Source organism: Procambarus clarkii, chromosome 5 (assembly GCF_040958095.1).
Source record: "Procambarus clarkii isolate CNS0578487 chromosome 5, FALCON_Pclarkii_2.0, whole genome shotgun sequence".
Lineage (NCBI taxonomy): Eukaryota > Metazoa > Arthropoda > Malacostraca > Decapoda > Cambaridae > Procambarus > Procambarus clarkii.
Window position 1 is genome coordinate 2,883,824 of NC_091154.1, and position 24,541 is coordinate 2,908,364.

The 24,541-nt window shown below is 41.1% G+C and overlaps 2 protein-coding genes across 11 annotated transcripts in view; both read left to right on the forward strand.

Annotated features, from left to right (window-relative positions):
- The window catches only part of LOC123765272 (uncharacterized), a 45,463-nt gene extending 27,639 nt beyond the window's left edge, over window positions 1-17,824 (forward strand). For both annotated transcript variants that reach the window (XM_069338344.1, XM_069338343.1), the window contains exons 4-7: window positions 1,191-1,333; window positions 7,143-7,302; window positions 13,774-16,083; window positions 17,427-17,824. In XM_069338344.1, the coding sequence (XP_069194445.1) occupies window positions 1,191-1,333; window positions 7,143-7,302; window positions 13,774-15,782 (2,312 nt within the window). In that variant the 3' untranslated portion in view covers window positions 15,783-16,083; window positions 17,427-17,824. The remainder of the gene's footprint in view (window positions 1-1,190; window positions 1,334-7,142; window positions 7,303-13,773; window positions 16,084-17,426) is intronic.
- Window positions 17,825-23,269: 5,445 nt separating this feature from the next.
- The window catches only part of LOC138372758 (uncharacterized), a 31,395-nt gene continuing 30,123 nt past the window's right edge, over window positions 23,270-24,541 (forward strand). For 4 of the 9 annotated variants that reach the window (XR_011230949.1, XR_011230945.1, XR_011230946.1 and 1 more), the window contains exon 1: window positions 23,276-23,869. Coding sequence is in view for 4 of the 9 variants with exons in the window: in XM_069338363.1 (XP_069194464.1) it covers window positions 23,840-23,869 (30 nt within the window). In the remaining 5 variants the exon portion in view is untranslated. Of the gene's footprint in view, window positions 23,870-24,541 lie in introns of all 9 variants that reach the window. The other 5 variants (XM_069338363.1, XM_069338365.1, XR_011230944.1 and 2 more) reach the window with 5 other exon arrangements.

A 24,541-nucleotide genomic window follows, 5' to 3' on the forward strand; every position in this document is an offset into this window, starting at 1 on the left:
TGGTGTGTGGCGGTCACTCCTCGTTACTTTTTGACTCATAATAGCAACTTAGTGGTTCGTTATGGTGAACAAAACATGCAGATACTTATATATAACCTGTGTATATAGTGTAATAACCGACAAAGTATTTGTTCACTGTTTGATGAACATAATTGAATCAACAATATGCACACCATATTTTTGAGTACAGCGATGATTCACTCATTTTATTATATAAATATATCACACTACACACTATTGAATAATATTATAGCAAAAAAACTACGAAAAATCAATCAGAGACATTGAAATAATTAGGTAATTATCTCTTGTGGCAACTCTGGCCTGACAGCTGGCGAGCAACAGACCGACTGGGACGCACGCTGAGTCAGCGCCTGTTTTTTTTGCCAGACTTCCCCGCCCTATAGCGGGCAATATATGCCACTTACGATTTTTTATTATATTTCCCATGATCAGTGAACACAAATTAACGGGTTTAGAATTTTTTTTTTTTTTTTTTTTTTTTTGTATGCGCCTGTGAGTGACACATGCTAAATAGCCAGGTGCCATACAAGGGTTAAGCGCACAGGAGTACAAGATCATTGGGGAAAACAGCAATGTCTCTCTCTCAAATGCTCAGCGGGGGTCAACGCAGATCCAGGCGTATCATTAGAATTATGTTTCAAAATTGTTCCTTAATTGTCTGAAGTACTGTAGTGAGAAAATTATAGCAATGGATGGAAGTAGTAATAGTAGTACATTAGTAGTACTGTAATGGAAAATTAATGGAGTATTTGAAATGCTGATAGACAAACAACAAGCTAATTATCCCCTTAATTAGTTTTAATCAAGATTGTTTTCCATGTCAAATTGCCCCATTTTATGCACATTTCTGCATTATCCAGAAGTACAGTAAGTAACAAATTCCCTTCCACAGCAACCATAATTCTCTTACCGTTGAAGTTTACTATTGGACAGAAGACAGATCAAGTGTGTTCCATCCTTTAGGGATAAGCTCGAAGGTTCGGTTGGGCCACAATGTCCTGTCTTCCTAGTTTGACACTCTCTGTTAGGAAGTTGAGCCAAGCTTTGTATACCTGGTCTTGAGGTAAGATGTATTTTGTTAATGTGGTGCCCATGACCTCACTCTTATGGCTCCAGAGAAGTTGATCTGTATCATTCAGGGACTATATTTAGCCATTTCTCAACAGAGCCGTTGGAAGTGGAGGGTCAGGCAGATTCTAGTGACCGTTCCCATGATGGGCGTGTTACGGGAGAGGAAGACAGAAAAGACCCGCTCTTCATTGATACTGACTCTACGAACGTGACAAGTGAAACATCTGATTGCAACCAGGTGAGCCGTTGTCATGATTGTATTATGACTTTTTCTGTGGAGAGCCCCTTTGGCTCCTTGGAGCTATACCGGGCTGATGTGTATATATTAGACCTTGGCAACAGTCACTCAAAGGAGTTCTAGGCCTACTGGGGACCAGCGCCAGAACCTGGCCCCCTCTAAGAGGCATGAGTAGCAATGGCCTGTAGACACCCCGTGTTGATGGAAGCAGTCTATTTATGTCATCTACCAGGTCAGGCACCCAGAAAGGTAGGAATCCCAAAACAAACTACAGCTGGTAAAAAATTGCTAACCGAAAGCTGTACGAGCAAACAGAACTCCCCAATCAGAAAACAAGCAAACAAGCATGACGTCACCACAGCCGCCTCGCCGCTGTCTGCCCAACTTCCCCCCTTGCAGGGAGGGGGATGTGGGGGTCCCAGACCTCCCGTGCCAGCTTCCCAACCACAGTTCAGTGGCTGTTGTGTTTGGTGTCAGTCGATTGACTTTGGGTCCATCCTTTTGAGTAGTGCTGCCCACGGTGGTGGTGTTGTTCTATGTAGTGGTGTGCGAGCCAGGAGTAACACTAGAGTACTGGGGCTGCATACGCCTAGGGCCACCTTCCCTAGATGCCCTGTAAGTACTGCCCTTGCGGTTTAGGGTTATCTTCCATAGGCCATTCAGGAGTCTATCTCTGTGTGGTTCCTTTGCTGCTCGGTGATTGCCCACCCTTGGGGTCAGCTGGGGCTGTTCTTACAGCTGTTTGACCTTGGTAGAAGGTAGTATCATCACTGGCTGGGGTGTAAGATACTGTGCAGCTGTCTGATATACGCATAGCGGCAGGTTCTGATCCCCTGGGCGCGTTGTGCTTTTGCAGAGGTTTTCTTTTTTTTGGGGGGAGGGGGGGAGCCTCTTCAACTCTCCCAGAGCTTATCAGGCTGATATGCTAATGTCAGACTTTGGCATCAGTCATGTGTATGGAGTTCTATGGGCCTACCGGGGACCTCGAGCCAGAACCTGGCCCCCTCAGAGAGGTAAGGGAGCAATGGCCTATAGAAACCCCGGTATGGTTGGAAGCATTCTGTGTGTGCCATGGACTGGGTCAGGCACCCAGAAAGGTAAGCGTCTCAAAACAAACCCTTATTCTGGTAAAAATTGCTACCACAAGCCGAACAGGTAGATAGAACTCCCCTAAAAGAAACGAGCAAACGATAATGACGTCACACATCGCCGCGCAGCTCCCTCCTCCCCGAGAGGGGGAAGGGGGAGCCCCAGACCTAGTAGGCACCCTTCAGTCAAAAGACTATGGAGTTGCGCCCTGACAGGGCGCAAAGCCTGGGTAGGTAGATATGGAGGAGAAGTTGTTACCCATGCAGCAGGTCCCCCCTCTCCACGTTGCTGAAATTATCCAATAGAAAGGCAAATGCCAATACACATGGTTCCAGCAACGTCGCAGGAGCTGCCAGAACGAGGGTGACGCCAACAACGAACTGCCTTAGGGGCTCCAACTCCGGATTTTTCCTTGAGGTTGACTCCTGAAGCCTTTCCCAAAAAAGGGGTATGGCCGCAAGGCAGCGGAGGTTTAAAATCAGGGTTTTCCTTCCCCTAGATGGGCTGCCTTCCCAGGCTATCGAGTCCCATCTACCCGGAGCAGCTGGTTTTAAGGCGCCAGAGGTACGCCCTTGCCCCTTCTCCTGTCGGTAAAAGCAGTTCCGCCGGACTTAAAGACTAAGCCACCCATGCAGGCCAGGAGTTGGACTTGGTTGTCAGAGGCTATTGGAGACGCATGCCATATAGGAGCATTTTATAGGTCATGAGAGCTCGTCCCCCATTACCACCCCCTGGCTATGACAACCCCTTGGAACCAGCCCCAGACCTACCGCACCGGCTATCCACTATCAGTTCTTCGGCTGATGCTAAAGGCTGAGGTCATGTGCTCCGGCTCTGGTGGTTGTTTCAGCTATGTACGTAGTGTGTGGTGACTGTCTTCTAGGTGGTGCGTGAGCCGGGAGTGATTCTCCAGTACTTGGGCTGCACGTGCCTAGGGTTTCCTTCCCTAGGTGCCCTGTAAGTACTGCCCTTGGGACTTGGGGCCGCCTTCCACAAGTCCCTTGGGTTCTGCTTCTGCTAGGCCGTTTACTGCTTGGTTTTCGGCCGCCCTCTGTGTGCTCGGGTGTTCTGGCTTCTTTGTTTGCCTTAGAGTAAGGGGCAATTTTGCACTGTTGGGGCGCAGGGTACTGCGCAGCTTGTTTTCACCAATCATAGCAGCCGACTCTGTTCCGCCTGGGTATGCTGTCCTCTTGCGTGTTTTTTTTTTTTTTTTATCTGCTTGATCGGGGGATCTGCCTTCATTCTTGTCCCCTGTGTTCCCTGTGTATTGAGTCTCCTTCCTTCTTCCAGTGGTTCCCCCTGCTAGGTCCCCGTGAGTGTACACGTCCCGGGGGTTCAGTTCTTAGAAAGTTGTTTGGTAGCTTTGGGTGCCGGTTAGCAGTACTCTGCCTGGGATTACCTGAGCGCGAGTCCTCTTATAGTAACGCTCAGGACCCTGGGAAACCCCTGGGGGCGCGCGGGTCCGATGGATGTGACCCCGGAGTCCCCCTTCGCTTCCAGCGAGTTTGAGGGTTGCTCTCACCCCTTGTCTCAGTGTGACTGTCTTGCCTCCGTCTGCTGCCTGTCGGGGTGCGGACCTTCGGCCCGGAGTCATGCGAGTTTTGTTGCTTGTTGTGGCTCGGTTACCTAGTCTTATGATGACTTTACGGGTGCAGGCAGCACGGGTGTTGCACGTTGAACTTCGATGGTGGCAATGCTCTCGGTTGTTTGCTCCCTGGAAGCCCCGAGGCTGCCCCGTTTTGGTTGGTGTTGGGGCTTGGGGGTGTTGGTTGCTTCGGTTCCTTCCACATCCCCTTGTCTTTCCTCTGTTGTGATCTAATCTGGGCCCCTTTCCTACCTGCAACCGGATTCTTACCATCTGTGGGTTCGGGCGGGGCGGGGTTGTTGGTTTTGAGACTCTGGTGATCTCAAGGAATTCCTCTTCCGGGGTAGCGACGGGGGCATTTGAGCCTGTTCCCCCAGCCGTGTTGTAAGATTTTGCCAGTGGGCTCTCTTCCTTAGTATTTTCGCGGCTGCCCCGTTTTTTTCTTGTGATGCCGGGGCTTTGGGAGGACGGCTCAGCCCCGGGGCCATGCCATGTGGGTTTCCGGGACTGGAGAGGGGCTGCCTTGGGGGGCCTAGGGCCCCGTTGGACCCAGCAGGTTTTTTTCTACCCTCTGGGTGGGGCTTGCGGTAATGAGGAGTGGGTTTTTCCCTACCCCGTCGCTGTATGATTTTTTGGGCGTCGGCCCCCTCTCCAGGCTCGGTTCCTTGTCCCTTGAGTCAGTTGGTTCCGTCATGTAGGTGGGTGCTCTTCTCCATTATTCCCTCCCTTTTCCTTGGGGCAGAATGTCTCTGTCATGTTTCCCTCTTCTTGGGGTTCTGCATGACTTTTGGTCTCGGGTGCGGCTGTGCCTTTGTGCGTTCGTGACTTGTGCTTGCTTCTGTGTTTTCAAGAGTTCAGGAAGGTTTCCGCTACTTTCCATATTATTGGGACGTCTGTTGTCTTTCAATGTGGCTTCCCTCTGGTCCTTTTTTTTTTTTTTTTTTTTTTTTTTTTGAGATATATACAAGAGTTGTTACATTCTTGTACAGCCACTAGTACGCGTAGCGTTTTGGGCAAGTCCTTAATCCTATGGTCCCTGGAATACGATCCCCTGCCGCGAAGAATCGTTTTTTCATCCAAGTACACATTTTACTGTTGCGTTAAACAGAGGCTACAGTTAAGGAATTGCACCCAGTAAATCCTCCCCGGCCAGGATACGAACCCATGACATAGCGCTCGCGGAACGCCAGGCGAGTGTCTTACCACTACACCACGGAGACTGCCTTGTTCTTGTTTGTCCTTTTCTGTGCTTACTCTTGGTTTTCGATCCTGTCTCGTTCTTTTGTGTTTTCTTTTCTCTCCGTGCTCTGTCTCGGCGCTGCTCATTATCTTTGCATACTCCTGGTCTGGGATGCCAGTTTGGGCTACTTGTAGCCCAATTGGGTTCCCGATGGGGTTCCTTGTCTTCATCTCGTAAGCAGTCTATGTTGTCGCTGCTTACTCCTCTTTTGGCTCCTGTCCCATGTGATGGGCTGTTTCTTCTATTTAGTGGTTCACTCGGGTCACATACTGTTTGGCTACTTTTTGTAAAGTAGTCCTAGTAGGCGCCATCCCGCAGAGCGGGTTGTGAGGTTCGGACAGTGTCTCCTGCGCATGCACTGTGGGAGTTTGTTTTGGTCAGGGCGGTGTTTACAAATGCTGGTGTTTTGCGTCCCTTTTTCTCGGGGGCTTCACCTCTCACTCTTCTCCATTCTCCAGTCCATGCCCCGTAGCTCCTGGGGTGTTCTGGATTGCAGCTATAGGGAGGACGCCGGAGTTTTCCCTGTGTCATGGGTGTGGGGCGTCTCTTTCGCCTCTTCCCTGCTCTCCTGCATGTGCGGCTATGGCCTTTCTTCCCCTGGCGGTGCTCCTGGGGTGTTATAAATAGGAGTAAGTTCTATGGGGGATCTAGTATTAATTTAGAGTAGGGTCAGTAGTTAGCATTAAGAGGTATCAAGTATGGGAGATCTAAAAGGCCCGGCCCCCAATAAACATACAAGAGTAAACTTATAGTGGCTTATTACTGCAATTGTCAGCCTAGAGGTAGATCATAGATCTCCTACACAGGAAGAATGGATACTCCTTTAAGCTAACTTACTTATTTATTAACCCCTTAACAACCCCCCATATACATTCACACCAATAACAATAATTACTTTACCACACTATCTTACGTTAAAAGTCTTGGTCCACATAGGCAGGATACAAGGTTTACACTGAGAACAAGCTAGGGTAAAGTACTACTAGTAAAGAACTTGAAGCTTGAGTCATCTTAGGGTAGGGAGACCACGTGGTTCCACTGGGACCCCCTTAGAATAACTAGGAATATAAACACTAGGAACACCTAATTCATACAAAGTATAATACTCTACACATTAGAACACATCTATGCCAGACAATGACACAATACAGTATACATATCTTGGTAAACTAGACACAGAAATAGAGAAGCAAGAGGAAGAGGAGGAGGTACTTTTCACCACAACGCCAGCCCAGAGAAGGCCGCATCCAGCGTCCCATCCAGGGCTCCCAAGTTGTTGTGGTGCCGGGAAGAGCCTAATTGATCGTGCAGCTATACACATTAAAAATCTTCACCGATGTACAATATTGTTTACTTTACTCGTTCTAAGGATAGTTAATAATTACTACAATGTTATACTTAATCCACAACAAGCTCAAGAGTCTGAATGCTTTGTGAGCAACAAGATTCATCCTACGTTTGGCAAGGAAGATACGAACAAATACACGTCGGCAAGCGTGTCAAATATATGGTAGTTTATTTAGCTCAATTTGACCTCTGGTTTCCAATTGAGGAACCCAGGGTCGTAACATGGGGTCTTTTCAGCAAAGTTGTGTCGTGACACATTCGTGCCTATATATATATATATATATATATATATATATATATATATATATATATATATATATATACACATACACGAACAAGCCTGAATGATCCCCAGGACGATATGCAACTGATGTGTTAATACATACATATACACACATCACAAACAATAAACATATTACCGAACATTCTGAGAGATAAACATATACATTTCCTCCTTTACACAAGTAAAGGTTTTTAATTTGCAAGACATATGAATCTCAAAAAATATATTAACAGTCTCATCTCCATAGTACTTTTTCGTTTGCTAGATTGTGCAAACCAGATCTGGTAACTGTAGGCCAAGTACTGGAGGACTTCACATAGACAATGGATGGGAAGCTAATAGTCACTTTGAAGAAGTCAAGAAGTCAAAAAGATCTTCCAGCTATAAAACATCAGCACACATGGATCATCCTGGTACATCAAACGGTAAGAAATTACTAAACTGTACAAAGTTTTATGCTAGAACATTTGTTACAGAATTGTCCCTGAATTCAGGGATAATTCAGTCCCTGTCCTATGTGTACTCCATCACATAGTGACGGAGTATGTAAGAATAATTTTGTTGACACAGTGTATATTTTGTCAATTCTACAACAGCAGATAATAAGAATTCCCAGAGATACAGTGGCACCTCCATTAACGAGTTTAATCCGTTCTGGCACCGAGCTCGTTATGTGGAAAACTCATCTTAAGAAACAAATTTCCCCATTTAAAATAAAGGAAATAAATTTAATCCGTTCCACTCCCAAAAGCATCCATACTTGTAAGACATTTTATAATGTAAATATAATACTGCACGTGTAATTATAAATGTTTTGTTGTACTGTTTTCATGTTTACTTTACTTTATGAAGAGTCGTTGCTGGCTTGAGGGAGACGATGGGGAGCTGGGAAGGAGGAGAGGCGTTATGGTGTGGAAGGAGAATCCACCTCTGAGTCAGGCGGGCGCTCTCTTCTTGGGAATTTCACCCCACTGGGACCGGGTTGTGGTTCACAATCACTGGCTCTTCTTTTCTCTACTTTTGCAAAAAACGTGTTTATTGACAATTGCTTGTCTTTGTTTTAGGATGTCCCTAAAACGAGACAGCAAATTGTCATTAACATTTGTGTTTGCTCAGGGCTAATTAGCAATTGTCACCCACAGGCACATACCAAAAAAACAAAAAAAAATTCTTCTAAACCTGTTAATTTGTGTTCTCTGATCATGGGAAAAATAATACAAAAATCGTAAGTGGCATATATTGCCCGCTATAGGACGAGGAAGTCTGGCCAAAAACAGGTGCTGACTCGGCGTGCATCCCAGGCGGTCTGTTGCTGTTGCTCCCAGCTCTCAGGCAGGAGTGGCCATAAAGAGATAATTTCCTAATTATTTCAATGTCTCTGATGGATTTTTCGTAGTGGCAGCCAGTGGCAGCCCGCCACTTGCTACCACTTCCTCACTCCCTCAACTCACCTGACTTGCCCACATTCTCCTCCCACAATACTGTTTTTGCTTTTATTCACTATATATACAGATGTTATATATAAGTATCTACAAGTTTTGTTCACCACAACTGTACAACTAAGCTGATATAGTTAGTTCAGGCACTAAGAGACGTCGCTACACACAGTCAGCTGACGGATGCTTCCCTCACACATTCAAGGTCAGACGCACTAAAATTTCACCCCCCAACAATACTGTTTGTGGTGTTATTACCCTATATACAGATGTTATATACAGTATAAGTATCTACATTTGTGTTCACCATAACGAACCACTAAGTTGGTATGCTGAGTGGCAGTGGCAGCCCGCCTCTGTCTGTCACTTCCTCTCTCCCATACCTCACCTGACTCGCCACCATTCTCCTCCCACCATACTGTTTTTGCTTTTATATACAGACGTTTTATATAAGTATCTGCATGTTTTGTTCACCATAGCGAACAACTAAGCTGGCATAGTGAGTCCAGACAGTAAAAGGTGGTCACACATAGCAGACAACGCTATCTCCCTCCCCACCAAGATTACTCCTCCCACTACAGCGCTAATTATCACAACAATCCTGCTATTATCAGAATCCTGGTCATTTTTATCACAGTCAGGGGTCTTCTGTAATACTATCATTGCTAAATAATAGCATAAATATATATAATATGGCATTTTTAGGTGATGCTGTGGTCACAAGCTGAACAGCAGTGCTGTGAGCTCATGCTACATGTGTCAGCCTTGGTGGCTCAATCACTACTGAGGCCCTAACACCCGGGAATGAGGCCCACGATTTAAAAAAAAAATGGCGTCTGTTTACAAGAGCCCTGATGAAGGTGTGGTGAACCCCGTGTATCTGCGGGCCATTTAAATCTTGCGTAGTACTCCATCGCGTCATATGACGCGATGCGCAATTTATTGCAAGTTACTCAACCCTGCATATGATGTGTTGTGCAGTTTAAGGGTTAAACATGTTCACACACCGGGTTGTCACTGCTTTATCAGGGTGATGCTTTTCCAAGAATGCGTTCACCTTTTCAAACATTCCCAACACTTCCCTGATCTCACTGGAAGAGGCAGCATCCTCCCTTACCTCCTCCCCCCCCCTTATTAATGGTGCAAATTGTTGATGCGGACCTGCAATGCTCCCTTGTGAGATCAGTCACACAGACACCATGCTCATGCTTTGCTATACTTTTCTTCTTCAAATCCACAATAATTGTGTCTTTCTTCCTCTTGACAACATTATCTTTAGTAAACAGCTTTTTTGGCGACATCGTGCATTACAAATTGTAGTCACAAAACCCCCAAAACCCCAAAGAAAAGCACAAATAAATGCAGAGGGATGCTTGTCGTGCACGATACAACAACACTGGCGTCGGAGGCATCTGAGAATTTGAGAGAACCCGCGAGATGCTAGGAAGCACCATGTGGTTTTGCTCGTTAATAGAGGTGAAGCTCGTCAATAGAGACAAATTTGCTGCGAGTGGCTCGCTCGTTACTCGAAATGCTCGTAGATAGAGCCGCTCATTAATCGAGGTGCCACTGTACTTGTAACCGAGTCTAAGTCGGTTACAAGCACTAGGGAGTTCAATCTAACTTTTTCAAGAAATTTTCCAAATCAACATCCTGCTTATTTTTCAATATTTTAAAAATTTCAGTGAAATATGCCTTGTCATTCCTTGTTTATAGTATATTATTAGCCCTGTGGCCCTCAACTGTTCCCGATATATATATATATATATATATATATATATATATATATATATATGCAAACAAGCCTGAATGGTCCCCAGGACTATATACAACTGAAAACTCACACCCCAGAAGTGACTCGAACCCATACTCCCACAACTGGTATGTACAGGGACGCCTTAATCCGCTTGACCATCACGACCGGACATAAGGAAGTGATAGCCGAGGCTATATGAACCACTTCCCCGCCGGCACTCGGATGGTAATCTTGGGCATAGCATTTTATCAAATCACCTCATTCTTTGGGGCACACGTGAGGAACACAAATGCAAACAAGCCTGAATGGTCCCCAGGACTATATACAACTGAAAACTCACACCCCAGAAGTGACTCGAACCCATACTCCCACAACTGGTATGTACAGGGACGCCTTAATCCGCTTACCATCACGACCGGACATAAGGAAGTGATAGCCGAGGCTATATGAACCACTTCCCCGCCGGCACTCGGATGGTAATCTTGGGCATAGCATTTTATCAAATCACCTCATTCTTTGGGGCACACGTGAGGAACACAAATGCAAACAAGCCTGAATATATATATATATATATATATATATATATATATATATATATATATATATATATATATATATATATATGACAATGTCAGACCACGGAGGAAAAATGAAACAGGAAATTTCCTTAAGTACTTTCGTATATTAAATACATCTTCAGAAGGTCATTTTACAGATCGAGTGATGGGTATAAATAGGCAGGAAGGAGTGGTGAAGTAAGGTGAGGTACAATACTTGGACAACGCAGAAGGCCCATTGGCCCATCACATGCACCCAATTGGCACATCCGATGTAGCACAATGGCCCATCTGATACAGCAGACATACAAGCATAATATATAGGTAATTATAACATAAAGAAGTAAATATATACAATAAATTAGTGAGACAAATGTTTTTCAATGATTCTACTTAAATCGCCCTTTAGCTGATCTATTAGAAATGGATCTAAGTTATATAGACCACTGCTAATATTCAAATTACTTTCTTTGGTGATCTGTATCAAAGCAGATTCAATTATGTTTCTGTTATAGGTGTTTTTACAATTTGTTATTGAAGAAGCACTCTCCCAATCAATTTGGTGAGCTTTTTCTGACAAATGCACAAACAAAGCATTAGACAATTGGCCATGTTTTACAGAGTATTTATGTTGCGATATTCTACATTTTAAATCTTTAGATGTTTGCCCGACATAGAACTTATTACATTCCTTACAAGGTATTTTATAAATGACGCAATTATCACTACGAGGGCTGTTCCTTACTAATAGCTTACCAACAGTGTTTTCGTAGCTAAACATTACATCTATATTAAAAAGTTTCAAGGCCTTGACAATATTCTCAAACCCAGAGAAATATGGTAAACATAACACATTCTTTGGGCGAATCCTTTCACTGCATACATTATTATAATATCCGCTTATAATAATAAGCGGATATAATAACATAATATATAATATTATATATTATATAATAACATTATATTATAATAATGTATGCAGTGAAAGGATTCGCCCAAAGAATGTGTTATGTTTACCATATTTCTCTGGGTTTGAGAATATTGTCAAGGCCTTGAAACTTTTTAATATAGATGTAATGTTTAGCTACGAAAACACTGTTGGTAAGCTATTAGTAAGGAACAGCCCTCGTAGTGATAATTGCGTCATTTATAAAATACCTTGTAAGGAATGTAATAAGTTCTATGTCGGGCAAACATCTAAAGATTTAAAATGTAGAATATCGCAACATAAATACTCTGTAAAACATGGCCAATTGTCTAATGCTTTGTTTGTGCATTTGTCAGAAAAAGCTCACCAAATTGATTGGGAGAGTGCTTCTTCAATAACAAATTGTAAAAACACCTATAACAGAAACATAATTGAATCTGCTTTGATACAGATCACCAAAGAAAGTAATTTGAATATTAGCAGTGGTCTATATAACTTAGATCCATTTCTAATAGATCAGCTAAAGGGCGATTTAAGTAGAATCATTGAAAAACATTTGTCTCACTAATTTATTGTATATATTTACTTCTTTATGTTATAATTACCTATATATTATGCTTGTATGTCTGCTGTATCAGATGGGCCATTGTGCTACATCGGATGTGCCAATTGGGTGCATGTGATGGGCCAATGGGCCTTCTGCGTTGTCCAAGTATTGTACCTCACCTTACTTCACCACTCCTTCCTGCCTATTTATACCCATCACTCGATCTGTAAAATGACCTTCTGAAGATGTATTTAATATACGAAAGTACTTAAGGAAATTTCCTGTTTCATTTTTCCTCCGTGGTCTGACATTGTCACATTCTTAATCACGTGTTTATTTTCGTGATATACACACATATATATATATATATATATATATATATATATATATATATATATATATGTCGTACCTAGTAGCCAGAACGCACTTCTCAGCCTACTATGCAAGGCCCGATTTGCCTAATAAGCCAAGTTTTCCTGAATTAATATATTTTCTCTATTTTTTTTTCTTATGAAATGATAAAGCTATCCATTTCATTATGAATGAGGTCAATTTTATATTATTGTAGTTAAAATTAACGTAGATATATGACCGAACCTAACCTACCCTACCTAACCTAACCTAACCTATCTTTATAGGTTAGGTTGGGTTAGGTAACCGAAAAAGGTAGGTTAGGTTAGGTTAGGTAGGTTAGGTCGTCGAAAAAACATTAATTCATGAAAACTTGGCTTATTAGGCAAATTGGGCCTTGCATATTAGGCTGAGAAGTGCGTTCTGGCTACTAGGTACGACATATGTCTATATATATATATATATATATATATATATATATATATATATATATATATATATATATATATATATATATATATATATATATATATATATATATATATATATTTATGATTTATGTTCTTATATATGACCGAAAAGGTAGGATAAATAATTCTAACACAAATTTTCCCAATATTTCTTATGCTTCTTTTTACTGTCAATGGTAATTGAAAAATCAATTCTCCAAAATTCATTTTTATTTCTAGTCTGATGCGATGCTTGAATGCGTTTCATAATAACTTATTACATTTTCAAAGACATGTCCTATATTGAGTATCCATATATATATATATATATATATTTCCGTTAAATTGGAAGTCCGTTATATATATATATATATATAGTCCGTTAAATTGAGTATCCACTCAATTTAACGGCCTCTTTTATACTGATCTGCTGATAATAATGACCGGTTTGAGAGACCGGTATCTGGAGCCTCATATACTGGTCTGGCGGTCGATATTACCGACGGTCGGTATTGGGTTTGTTGTGGCATCAGCGTCCCCTCACATGGCGACCAGGCCACTGACCTTGATCGTCCAGAGTCGTATATTACATCTTAATTTTCTTTTAAAATGATTCAGTTTAATTAAAAAAATTATAAATTATTATTCAAATATTTTGAAACAGTTGTTATTAAGCAAAAGTCTTTGTTTTCTTATTAAATACCTTTTATAGTATAGGCACTCGGTATTTTTTCCCCACGGACCTAGAATGTACTGTGCCAGGCCATGTGTTCCCATTGTTTACTGTGAACCCGCGTGGCTAGCTTCAATTGTGAAGGACATTGCTGTACTGTTAATTGTGATCTTCTTTTTAATTTACAAAATGCCAACAGTTACCCAAAGGAAGCGCCTGACGGTTACACAGAAGCTGGAGTTAATTAAGAAACTCGATAAAGGATATTCTCATGTACGAGCAGCAGCAGAGTTTAACATCGGGAAAAGTACAGTAAGTGACATCAAGAAACAGAAGGATACTCTATTAAAATATGTGAGCACAACAGAGTGTGCTACTTCTGGTGCTGCATGTTCGAGAAAAACAGTAAAGTCTGGTCAGTATCCACAACTGGATGCTGCAGTGTATAAGTGGTTTATTCAGCGCCGCACAATTGGCATGGCAATAAGATTTGAAGAGCTTAAAGTTGCAGCAAGTAAACTTGCCATTCAATTAGGTATAAAAGATTTCAATGCAAGTGATGGGTGGGTTGGAAGATTTAAGGCTCGGCATAACATTTCAAACACCAAAAAAAATTCTGGTGAGGCGTCAAGTGCTGATCTCACTAATGTTAATTCATTCAAGGCTAAATTAAACGAGTACATTGTCAGTAATAATTTAAGCAAATATCAAGTATATAATGCTGACGAGACTGGGTTTATGTGGCGAGCTGTACCAAGTACATCCTTAACCAGTAGAATGCAAGAAGATATTCCTGGACGAAAGATAAGCAAGGAACGACTCTCAGTCTTGCTCTGTGCTAATGCTGATGCCTCTCACAGGACAAAATGTGCCGTGGTAGGCAAGTCTAAAAATCCTCGAGCCTTAAAAAATATAATGCAGGCACTACCCGTAATATATTACAGTTCTAAGAAATCATGGTTTAATCAAACAATATTTATGGACTGGTTTGAAAACCACTTTTGCGAAGAAGTCAGAGAATTCCAGATCAACAAATGTGGAATAAAGGCCAGTGAGGTTAAGGCATTGTTGCTGCTAGATAATGCCCCTGCTCATCCCATTAGCAAGTTAATTTCAAGGGATGGCAGAATAAAATGCATGGCACTTCCACCAAACACAACATCCTTGATCCAGCCCATGGACCAAGGTGTTATCCTTGCTGCTAAACGTATGTACCAAACAGCAATGCTTGAAGATGTTTTAGTTGTTTTACCTAGCGAGGAAGATGAATTGACAGGAAAGGATACAAGGGCTCAAAGAACACTAGAAAATCTAAAAAAGTACACAATCAGGGAAGCAATATTCCACTGGGCTAGGCTTTGGAATAAAGTGAAAGAAACCACACTAACAAAATCATGGAAGAAACTGTTAAGAGAGAGGCCTAGATGTGATGCAGCAGTATCTGATAGTGAATTCAAAGGTTTTGAAAATGAAGCCAATGATTTTGAAGGGTTTGAAGAAACGATCCGAACAATGTTGCTCCAAGCTGGTCAGGGTTTACAAGTGAATGATATCAATGAATGGTTAGAAAATGATTACGATCCTGGTTATGAATTGTTAACTGAAGAACAGATTGCGCAAAGTGTTCTCGGAAATGACTCTGAAGACTCTGATGACTCTGATGATGACTTGGAAGATGTTGGTGAGGCTCTGCCTAGAGGTGTCGGATATCAGAAAAGATTGGAACAAATTGAGGAACTCATTGAATATTCAAGAAAAAGTAAACATGAGGTTATTGGAAGTTTTTATGTACACCTTACAGCCTTTAAGCAATGTCTCAGAACATTAGCCAGAGAAAATCAGATTCAGACAAAAATAGATAAATTCATGATTTCAACGGTTCGTGAAAAATCTTCGTCGACAAGCCATGCTGCACCCGTCGATGCTGAATTACCATCGACAAGTCGTGGAGCATCCGCCAGCAATGAATGCTCTGCAAGCGATGCTGCACCCGCCGATGCTGAATTCCCATCGACAAGACGTGGAGCATCCGCCAGCAATGAATGCTCTACAAGCCATGCTGCACCCGCCGATGCTGAATTCCCATCGACAAGTCGTGGAACATCCGCCAGCAACGAATGCTCTACAAGCCATGTTGCACCCGCCGATGCTGAATTCCCACCAACAAGTCGTGACAAGTCATCAACTAACGATATAAAATATGATTGAAAGGCATATAAATTAGTGTAAAAAGTGTTGATAGAGTACAGTATTGTAAGTGTTAATGATTAATTAAGCCTAGACAAAAAGATACTGTACAATGTAAATATACAGTAGAAATAATTGTCAATAGTGAAGTAGTATTAGAACTCATGTGAATTAGTAGTAAGCCTAACTGTTGTGTGAAGTGAGTGCCTGAAAATAAGTGTACATACAGTATGTACCCTGTATACAACATAAACAATATAAAACAAGCGCTGCAGAGGATGACGTAATCTTCACAGCTTCGTAATCTTCAGCTTCATTAAAAGTAAGTCAATTTACCAATTTTATTATAGTATTACAAGATATTAATTGTTTTTTTTCAACAAAAGCTACATATTAGTCTCTGCAAATGTATATTCTATCGTCAACAGAGAATAGGTGAGCTCAAAATAATTCGTCTTGGCAGGCTCTCAGTGACAAGGCTCGATCGCCATTGTTATGGCATGGCCGCCACAGCCTGTGTTGTAACATTAAAAATACATTACCTGCACTGTTCAGGGTAAATCAAAACACATCTCTAAAATATTATTGAGAAAATATTAACTTGCTGATTGATACATGAAATATTTTGCAATACAAAGGAATGAATCAATTTTTTCCCACCCATCTGGGCTTGATCAGACCGTGTTCACACATCATCCATGCAGCAGCCAACAACTGGCTTAATCGTCGGTGTGGCACTAAATTGGAATGCAATTACACAATGAACTTTATTTAATTTTAGTTATACAGTATAAAATATATCCTACCTGAATGTTACTTGAAAAATTACCTGACCCAACTTAACTTCGGAAATAACGACCAGGGTACAGCCCCATATAGGCCGTTAAATTGAGTGGATACTCAATTTAACGATAACGTGGATACTCAATTGGTCCATGAGGCCCTTGGTGGTGGTGTAATGAAGATTGCTATAGTTATTGTACAATGTTTTCCCTGCTGATGATATAGTGGTATAAGAAAGATCAAAATAGTTAGTGAGCAATATGTAAAAAACTAACATTGGTGATCCAGACATTGTATGTATACGGTATACCCTGATGAAGGAATGATCACATTCCGTCATCAGGGAATGTGATGACGGAATGATACTCTTGGACATTTTGCTTTAGATTCAATAATGTGTTTGTTGCAAACAATAAGTCATGGTAACATGGCTGAAAATAAGACACCCAACCAACAAATTTGAAAAATACAGGTAAAGGAATTGATTAAATTTTAGTCCGTTGTAGATCATTATGCAGTCGTGTAACCATTACACTTCACAGTGTTCCTGAATGAACTGAAATGTCGCCAATACCTCTATATTCAGATTTGTGGGTTGGGTGTCTAATACGTGTTTTTATTTTTAATAAGAACCGTTAAAAGATACGGTATTTTTATTTGGAATTGATTTGTCATGTATCGTAAAACTTTACAATAAGCTACTGTATGTAAATTTTTATCCTTAAACAGTAACTAATGTTTAAAATTGGAAAGTGTTCATAATTTACTATTTCCATATATAGTAATGATAATAATCATAAAATATACTTAGGAACATATAGGGATCTATTTGTATGTATAAAGATGTCATATTAACCCTTGCACTGTGTATACCATCCTCAGATGTCATAAGATGCTCCGCAACATTTGAAACTCTCGCCTGGTACACGAAGATCCCATTCTGCACCTGAGGCATCTAATACACATCTGCCCTCTGAAAAAAAATTGTGGGTATGTCACCTAGGCTCCAGACCATTAGTAAGAACATAGTAACCACAAGTAGCACACACGGCTCGAGCTCCCAAACTGGGTATGCTACTCAACCCTCAGCATCACTTACACACAACGAACGAAAGTCATAAAGTGGACGATTATGAGCCCCTAAGTGAGTTTGATGATCCAGAGAGTGATATATGTTCTGTACAAGGCTCAGAAAGTATATGAAGAAGCAGAAGAAATGTGTACAATATAGTATTTTTTATGTTATATTTTTATATTTTAATAAATTGTAAATGATGAAATAGTGTATTTTTCAAACTAAACCTAAACACTCAATATATGTTTGTGTATTTAAGAGTTGTACAGTATAGGCTATATGACACTTGGAGTGTGAACACCAACACTGAACTATATAATACCTGGAATGTGAGCATTAATGTAATGTACGCAAATACAAATGGAGTTACAAATAAGCTCACCTGTCAGTGGTGCTGCCTTGATGTAGTGAGTATGGTTCTCATGCACCTCCCTTGGACATGTGTCTGTGGCTTGTGCTTCCCTCATCTACCTGCTATGACGGTGCACGAGTGAATTATGCCCATGTGGCACACGGGCAACATTTCCTTGGTTGGGAATCAGTGGTAAAATGGGAGGTTCAATGTGGCCCACCGGAATCAATGAGCTCGTATAGCTAGCATGCCTGGTTAGATATTAGGTCAAGTGGGCATTGTGGGGTTGGTAACCCTTATCGGTTCCTGGGGTAATCTTCAGACACCTCAGGGGTTAACTATGTTTACTATCCTTGTTACCCCAGAAGTTGCTTATATGGTTCTACCTCTCTTTGTTGGACTTCTTAGTGGGAGGAGGTGCAGGCCTGTAAAGTCCAGTCCCCCTGAATCAAGTTGGGCTGTGATGAACGAATGAGCTCCATTGCACCGACTATGATGTGCCCAGACCCGGCGATGTCTTTGGTTCTCCCTACCGATCCTCTCCAATCCCCAGCCACTTCCTTGACAGGGTCAAGCCCCAAGTCCCCAGTGATGACTACCTCATCACCTGGAGTGACTCCATCTTTGGTTTTACAACTATACCTTTTATATTCCTTGTTACTTGGAGTCCATGGTGCTGCTCATGCAATCGAGCCCACAAATTTCCCACAATTACTGGTATGTACAGTACCAGGATCTGTTTTGCCCGGTTACTTGGCCTAAGAACACTGTTTTGGTATCTCATGATGATAAACAAATCCACAAACCTCCTGTAGACTGTGGAGTATATATGTTACATTTAATTCTACCCAGTCTGTCACGCACATTGTTGAGTCCCCTTCAAAGAAGATGGCTGCCCACCAGCTGCCCTGTCTTGCATATTGGGACCCCAGTATGGGTCTAAAAGTGTTTAATTAAATGCAAGCATCGGCACAGTCGTTCTTTCTCCACAACTGGGCACAGGGATCTTGAAGACTCATGATGATATTAAGTACATCCTTCAAGGCCAAGGTTATCATATCCTCAAGGTTGATGTGTTTACAAGTCTCCCTCGTGATCATCTCCCTCGTTTCCTTAGAATTGATAAAATCACATTTGATAGTCAGATCCTCAATCTTCAGTAGTTCCTGCAGCTGCCAGAGTCTCCATTCAAGGAGTCATCCACACTACCTGCAATAGGTGCTGGAAATTTGGGCATGAACTTTATAAATATTGTAGTGAGGTATCCTTTTTGTCTCTTGTGTGGTACTTCCAACCATTTTAGGCCAGATTGTTTTTCTCCCCATGCTCGCTGCATCAGCTGTAGTGATTTCTATCCTGGCTTTTTATCTATCCTGTATATACTATTTTCACCCCCAAACATCGAGTTTGTAATTCTTTCTTCAAGGCAAGATGCCAGGTCCAATGTCTTTCCTCCTTTTCTGACATATGCTTGTATGTTGCATCATGTTCCTCTATCCTATCTTTCTTTCTTCCCTTCCTCAGGTCCATAACTGTTTTCAAGCCTTGTATCCTGACACTTCCACTAGCTTCCATTCTCTTGCTACTCTGCTATCTTAAGCTGAGGGTTCCACCCTTCCTTCCAAGTCTTCCTCTCTTTCCCATATTTGTATTGCTTCTCCACCTCACTTAAATGTGAGGTGGAGACGGGACCCTCTAACTTTCGGTCCCGTCTTCCCCTCTGTCTTTTGGCCCTTCCCGGCATGTGACTGTCCAAGCTGATACCCATTCTCCTCCCAACCCTGTCACCTGCTCTCATTCCAACTCCCAGCCTGAAACAATAGCATTCCAAAGAACCGCATCACTATGATGCCTGTGTTTCTCAGTCAGAAAACTAAACAAGGTTCCTCTCCCCACCTAGAATGTAAGAATGTCCTAGTCCTTACCCCAATTACCTCCTCCTCCTTTGTTCCTGCATCTCCTTTTGTCTCGGTAGCAGAGCCAATTGACCTTACTATGGAAGTTCCCATTGCTCTTGTTCTTACCTCTGGTGCTGCCCCTGATCCAAAACACACTGCTGTTTCTGTCCTTACTCAGACCAAGTCCCTTGACCTAGATTCAGGAAGCTCTGTGTATTTCTTCGTAAGTGGGTTTGCTACGAAGGTTCCTAAGTGTGCCCTAAGAAGATGCTTAGGTGCAATTCAATAAGGTCTACTTAGGAAGAAAATTGTTGGTTCACCTGCGTGCCGATAGAGGTCACTACTGTGTTTTGTTTGGCCAATCAGAGAGCAGCAACATTCTTCATATTGAAGATTTAGCGCTGGCTTATCGGAGCTCTACTGCCTCCTATTTACGTCGAATTTTCTTATAAAATTAGTATATTTCGAAGTAAAACAATGTTTTTTTAACTTCTACAGCCAGCACCGACATTGTAGTAAACAAATGTTACATTTGTTGTTTACCTACGTAATTCTAAGAGATACTGTGTAGCTGTCCTTCTTGCTCGGAAGATGCGCTGACAATTATTGTATATATTTACTGAATTTACCCAAGGGCACACTAACTATCTAGTGGCCTTGAAGAGGACAGAAAGCCGGCGGCTTGTTAAAGGGCCCGCCAATTGTCTTAATGATATTTTTTAGCTGGAATCTGGCATTTACGGCTTCAGCGGGTAGGCAGTTCTATGAGTTTATAGCCCTCTTGGTGGAAAAAAAACATTGTTTTCAGTCCTACTTGAGAGAACATACTCTCCAACACTATATCTGTGATTGTCCTGTTATCAGTGACTTCATACCAAATGGTATGAGGTATTTTGAGTCTATAATTACTTTATACACTCAGGAATATTGGAAGATATTCTTGTGCTGCACCCAGATTTTGCCAGTGGGGGCTAATAGATAAGCATTAAGTATTTTGTTCTCTCCTAATTCCATGTATAACTGGCCATCCTGTGAGGTGATGATGTTGGATGAGCTTGTAGCTGGTTTTTGATCTACACTGTGTGGTCCTTTATACAGACTAGGGAAGCAGCACATTGCTGTGTATACCTAAACATGTTTAAAAATACATTGTTTGAGAGGAGTCTGGTAGAAACTGGTAAGAGTAATTATAATATAATGTTTCCATGATTCAGTGCTTACCGCTTGTGAAAATTGCTTAGAGTTGTTTAGTCAGAGTTGATTTGTTTTTTGTATTGAGGCTGGTATTTTCTAAATTGATTCCATGTACAGTATGTCTAACCATCCTGTGAGATGGGAGTATTAGATAAACTTATAGCTAGTTTTTTATCTACACTGTGTAATATTCCATTTAGAATAGGGTAGTAGTACATTGCTGTGTATACCTAATCTTCTTAATAAAAAAAATCAGTAATAAAGATTTTAAATTATAGTTTGTATTATTACAAATTCAGTACTGTATTATCTTATTAAATCATGTTGACCATGGATCATTAAGATCTCTTGTTGATATGTAATAGTCATATATCTTTTGAACTGCTAATCCATGCTAATCATTCATTAAATTGTGCATTATGTCTCAATTTTTCACTTCCTTGGATATACTGTACAGTACAAAAAGATAGGATAAAAATAAACCAGTAATATTTCTTTCATTATATTTTTCATTTAAATAACTGCATCAACATTTTTACAGCTGACAGGATTTGTTTTCAAATACAGGTGCATTATTTGTTAAAAAAAAATTTGGTTTATTGTTACACAATGGTGCTACATAGCCTTCCCAGCTTGGTGCCTTCTTTTAATACTTACTGATTAAAAAATAAATAATAAATACATTTTATTCAGGAAAAGTACATACAGTTGATTTACAAACATAATGTTGGATTTATAGACAGAGCTAGTACAGTACATACAATACCTAAAGCCACTAATACTCATAGCATTTCGGGCAAGGTGTGGGGGAAAAAACACAGACTAAAACTTAATAGTAATCAGGATTAGGTATAAATTGTGTTGAAAGAAGGAATAAAAAATACAAAAAGGGGGTTAACATAGCATAAATCAGCAATTGCACATGTTGGTGAACAGCGTTGTTAAAAAAATAGCAAGACATGGGTTGACATTTAGGAGGTAAGTTAGGTTACATGGAGTTAATTAGGCAGTACTTGGTTTAACTCTTAAACTGGTTGAGAGAGGTACAGCCTTTGACATGATTCGGGAGGTCATTCCACATTCTGGGTCCCTTGATTTGTAGAACACTTCTAGTTTGGTTACACACAGCCAAATTGATTAACAGGAAGAGGCCTTGGACACAAATTTGTTCCATGCTAAATGTAGAAGAATCAGCTGAGTATTCCTCAAATAAAATAAGTTGCCTCAGCTTATAAGGTAAATAAAATAAGCATTTCTCAAATAGTAGCTGCCTCACCTCACTGCCTTACTGCTACATAGCCTTCCCGGCATGGTGCCTTCTTTTGATAATTTCTTGTTCCACACCCAAATTGTATAACAGGAAGAGGTCTTGGACCCCTACTTCCCTCTCTCTTTTTTAATAATCTATATAGTCATAATTATAGCTTTAAGTATTCAATGAATAAAGTTTGTGACATTTTTACCATTTTCCTTACCTAACATCATTTGTGCAGCATATTTTTATTTTATGTCTCACCCAGATTTAATTTCAAAATAAAACCAAACTAAATAAATTAGAACTGGGTATGTGTAGCTAAGGTACACCCTTACTACTAGGTGAACAGGGGCATTTGGTGATAGTAAATGATCCCATCAGGCAGGGCTCATCACCTCTCATATTTCATGTTCACCAGTGTTTATTTACTTAATAACTACTGGTATAATATCTTGCTATTATAAAACTAATTCTACTATCATCAAACACATATTTACTTCAAGTTTCAAGCAGAGAATGCATATATAACTAACACGAAGGATTCCTCTTCACTAGATTCACCAGCTATAATATTTTGGTCATGTTCCAATATCATAAATCGATCCCAGTGTTATGTAGTAGAGAAAAAATGACTTATATCCAGTTTACGTAAAGCTACGAGTGGTCGAAACCACACTTAAATCCCGGAATGAACTTACGAAGGTTTTTCCACTTAGGGTAGTTAATTGAATACGGACGTAGCCGCCATGAAGGCGCTAAGATGGAAAACGCTCTTAGCTAAGAGGAAAAACCTTCGTAAGTACCTTCCTGAATCCGGCCCCTGCCCGAAACGCTGCGCGTACTAGTGGCTTTACAAGATTGTAAATACTATGCTATGTATCCTCATAAACCTAATGTACCTTCTTGTATATAAATAAATAAATAAAAATAAATGTACAGCTTTGGCGGGAAGGCGGTTCCATGTGTAGATTTGTGTTTGTATAACCCTGTGGGTGAAAGAACATCATATTAAAATAAATATATGTGTATATGAATATACACATGCACGTATATATTTAACTCTCCTATTTTGACATGGTAATAATTCGGACAGTAATATAGCTGCATAGAAACTAGTGTGTTACTAAGCACGTAACCACACAGGGTGATTAAGAAGAGATTTTATTTTTTTTTAAGAAGCTTTTACTAGCTCAAGCTTTAGTTACATGACTGCGACCAACACCTTGAACTATGTTGTGTTGATTTAGGGGCGACGACGATCACACCTTGAACTAAGCACCTGACACCATGAACTAACTCCGGGAACTAACCGCTCGACACTTTGCACTAACCGCCCAACTTTGGGAACTAACCGACCAAGTATCTGCTGATGTAAACAAAGAGAGACTTCACGTGGGGTCGAAAACCTTCACGTGAACTCCACGTACTATCAATAAGAAGAGACTACACGTATTGGCAAGTAGAAGAGACAGCAACGTGTGTTATTGTGAAGACGAGGAGAGAGTGTGACTGGTAATCATAATGGCGCCAGGACCAAGATCAAGACGTCAGGTATGACCCAGACTTTTGGCGCCATGTTTGAGATCCTTTTTGTGGTGCCATATATGTAGCCTCGTTGTTGTGCCATATTTGTAGCCTCGTTGTGGTGCCATATTTGTAGCCTTATTGTTGTGCTATGTTGTAGCCTCGTTGTGGTGCCATGCTTGTAGCCTCATTGTTGTGTTGACATGCTTCCCTGGAAACACAAACCGTAACTATCTCTATTTTTCGCTTGTTACAATTTGTAATAAAGTTGTTACATCTTGGCTTAACGTTTTTATGACGTATTAGAACGTTGCTACAACTTGCTATATTGGTTGTTATAACTGGTTAGGTGTTAAAACTTGTTTGAACGTTGTAGCAAAGTCGTAGTTTTGGTGTGTGTTTGGCGGGTTGTAGCCTTATTGTTGTGCTATGCTTATAGCCTCATTTTAGTGCCATGCTTGTAGTCCCTTGTGGTACCACATAGCCTATGTCATAAAGGCTTGAAAGTGTAGGAAAAATGCCACGTGGAAAATTTGGAACGTATAATTCAGTGAATAGTGAGGCAACACACACACCAGACTCTGTGTACAGGGGCCACGAGGCTTGATCTGTGTACACACTCGGTAGGCTGTGAAGGGTCGCTCCCCCACCCCTCCTTTACCACTGGTCTGGTATCTGTACACCAGTTGATTGACAGTT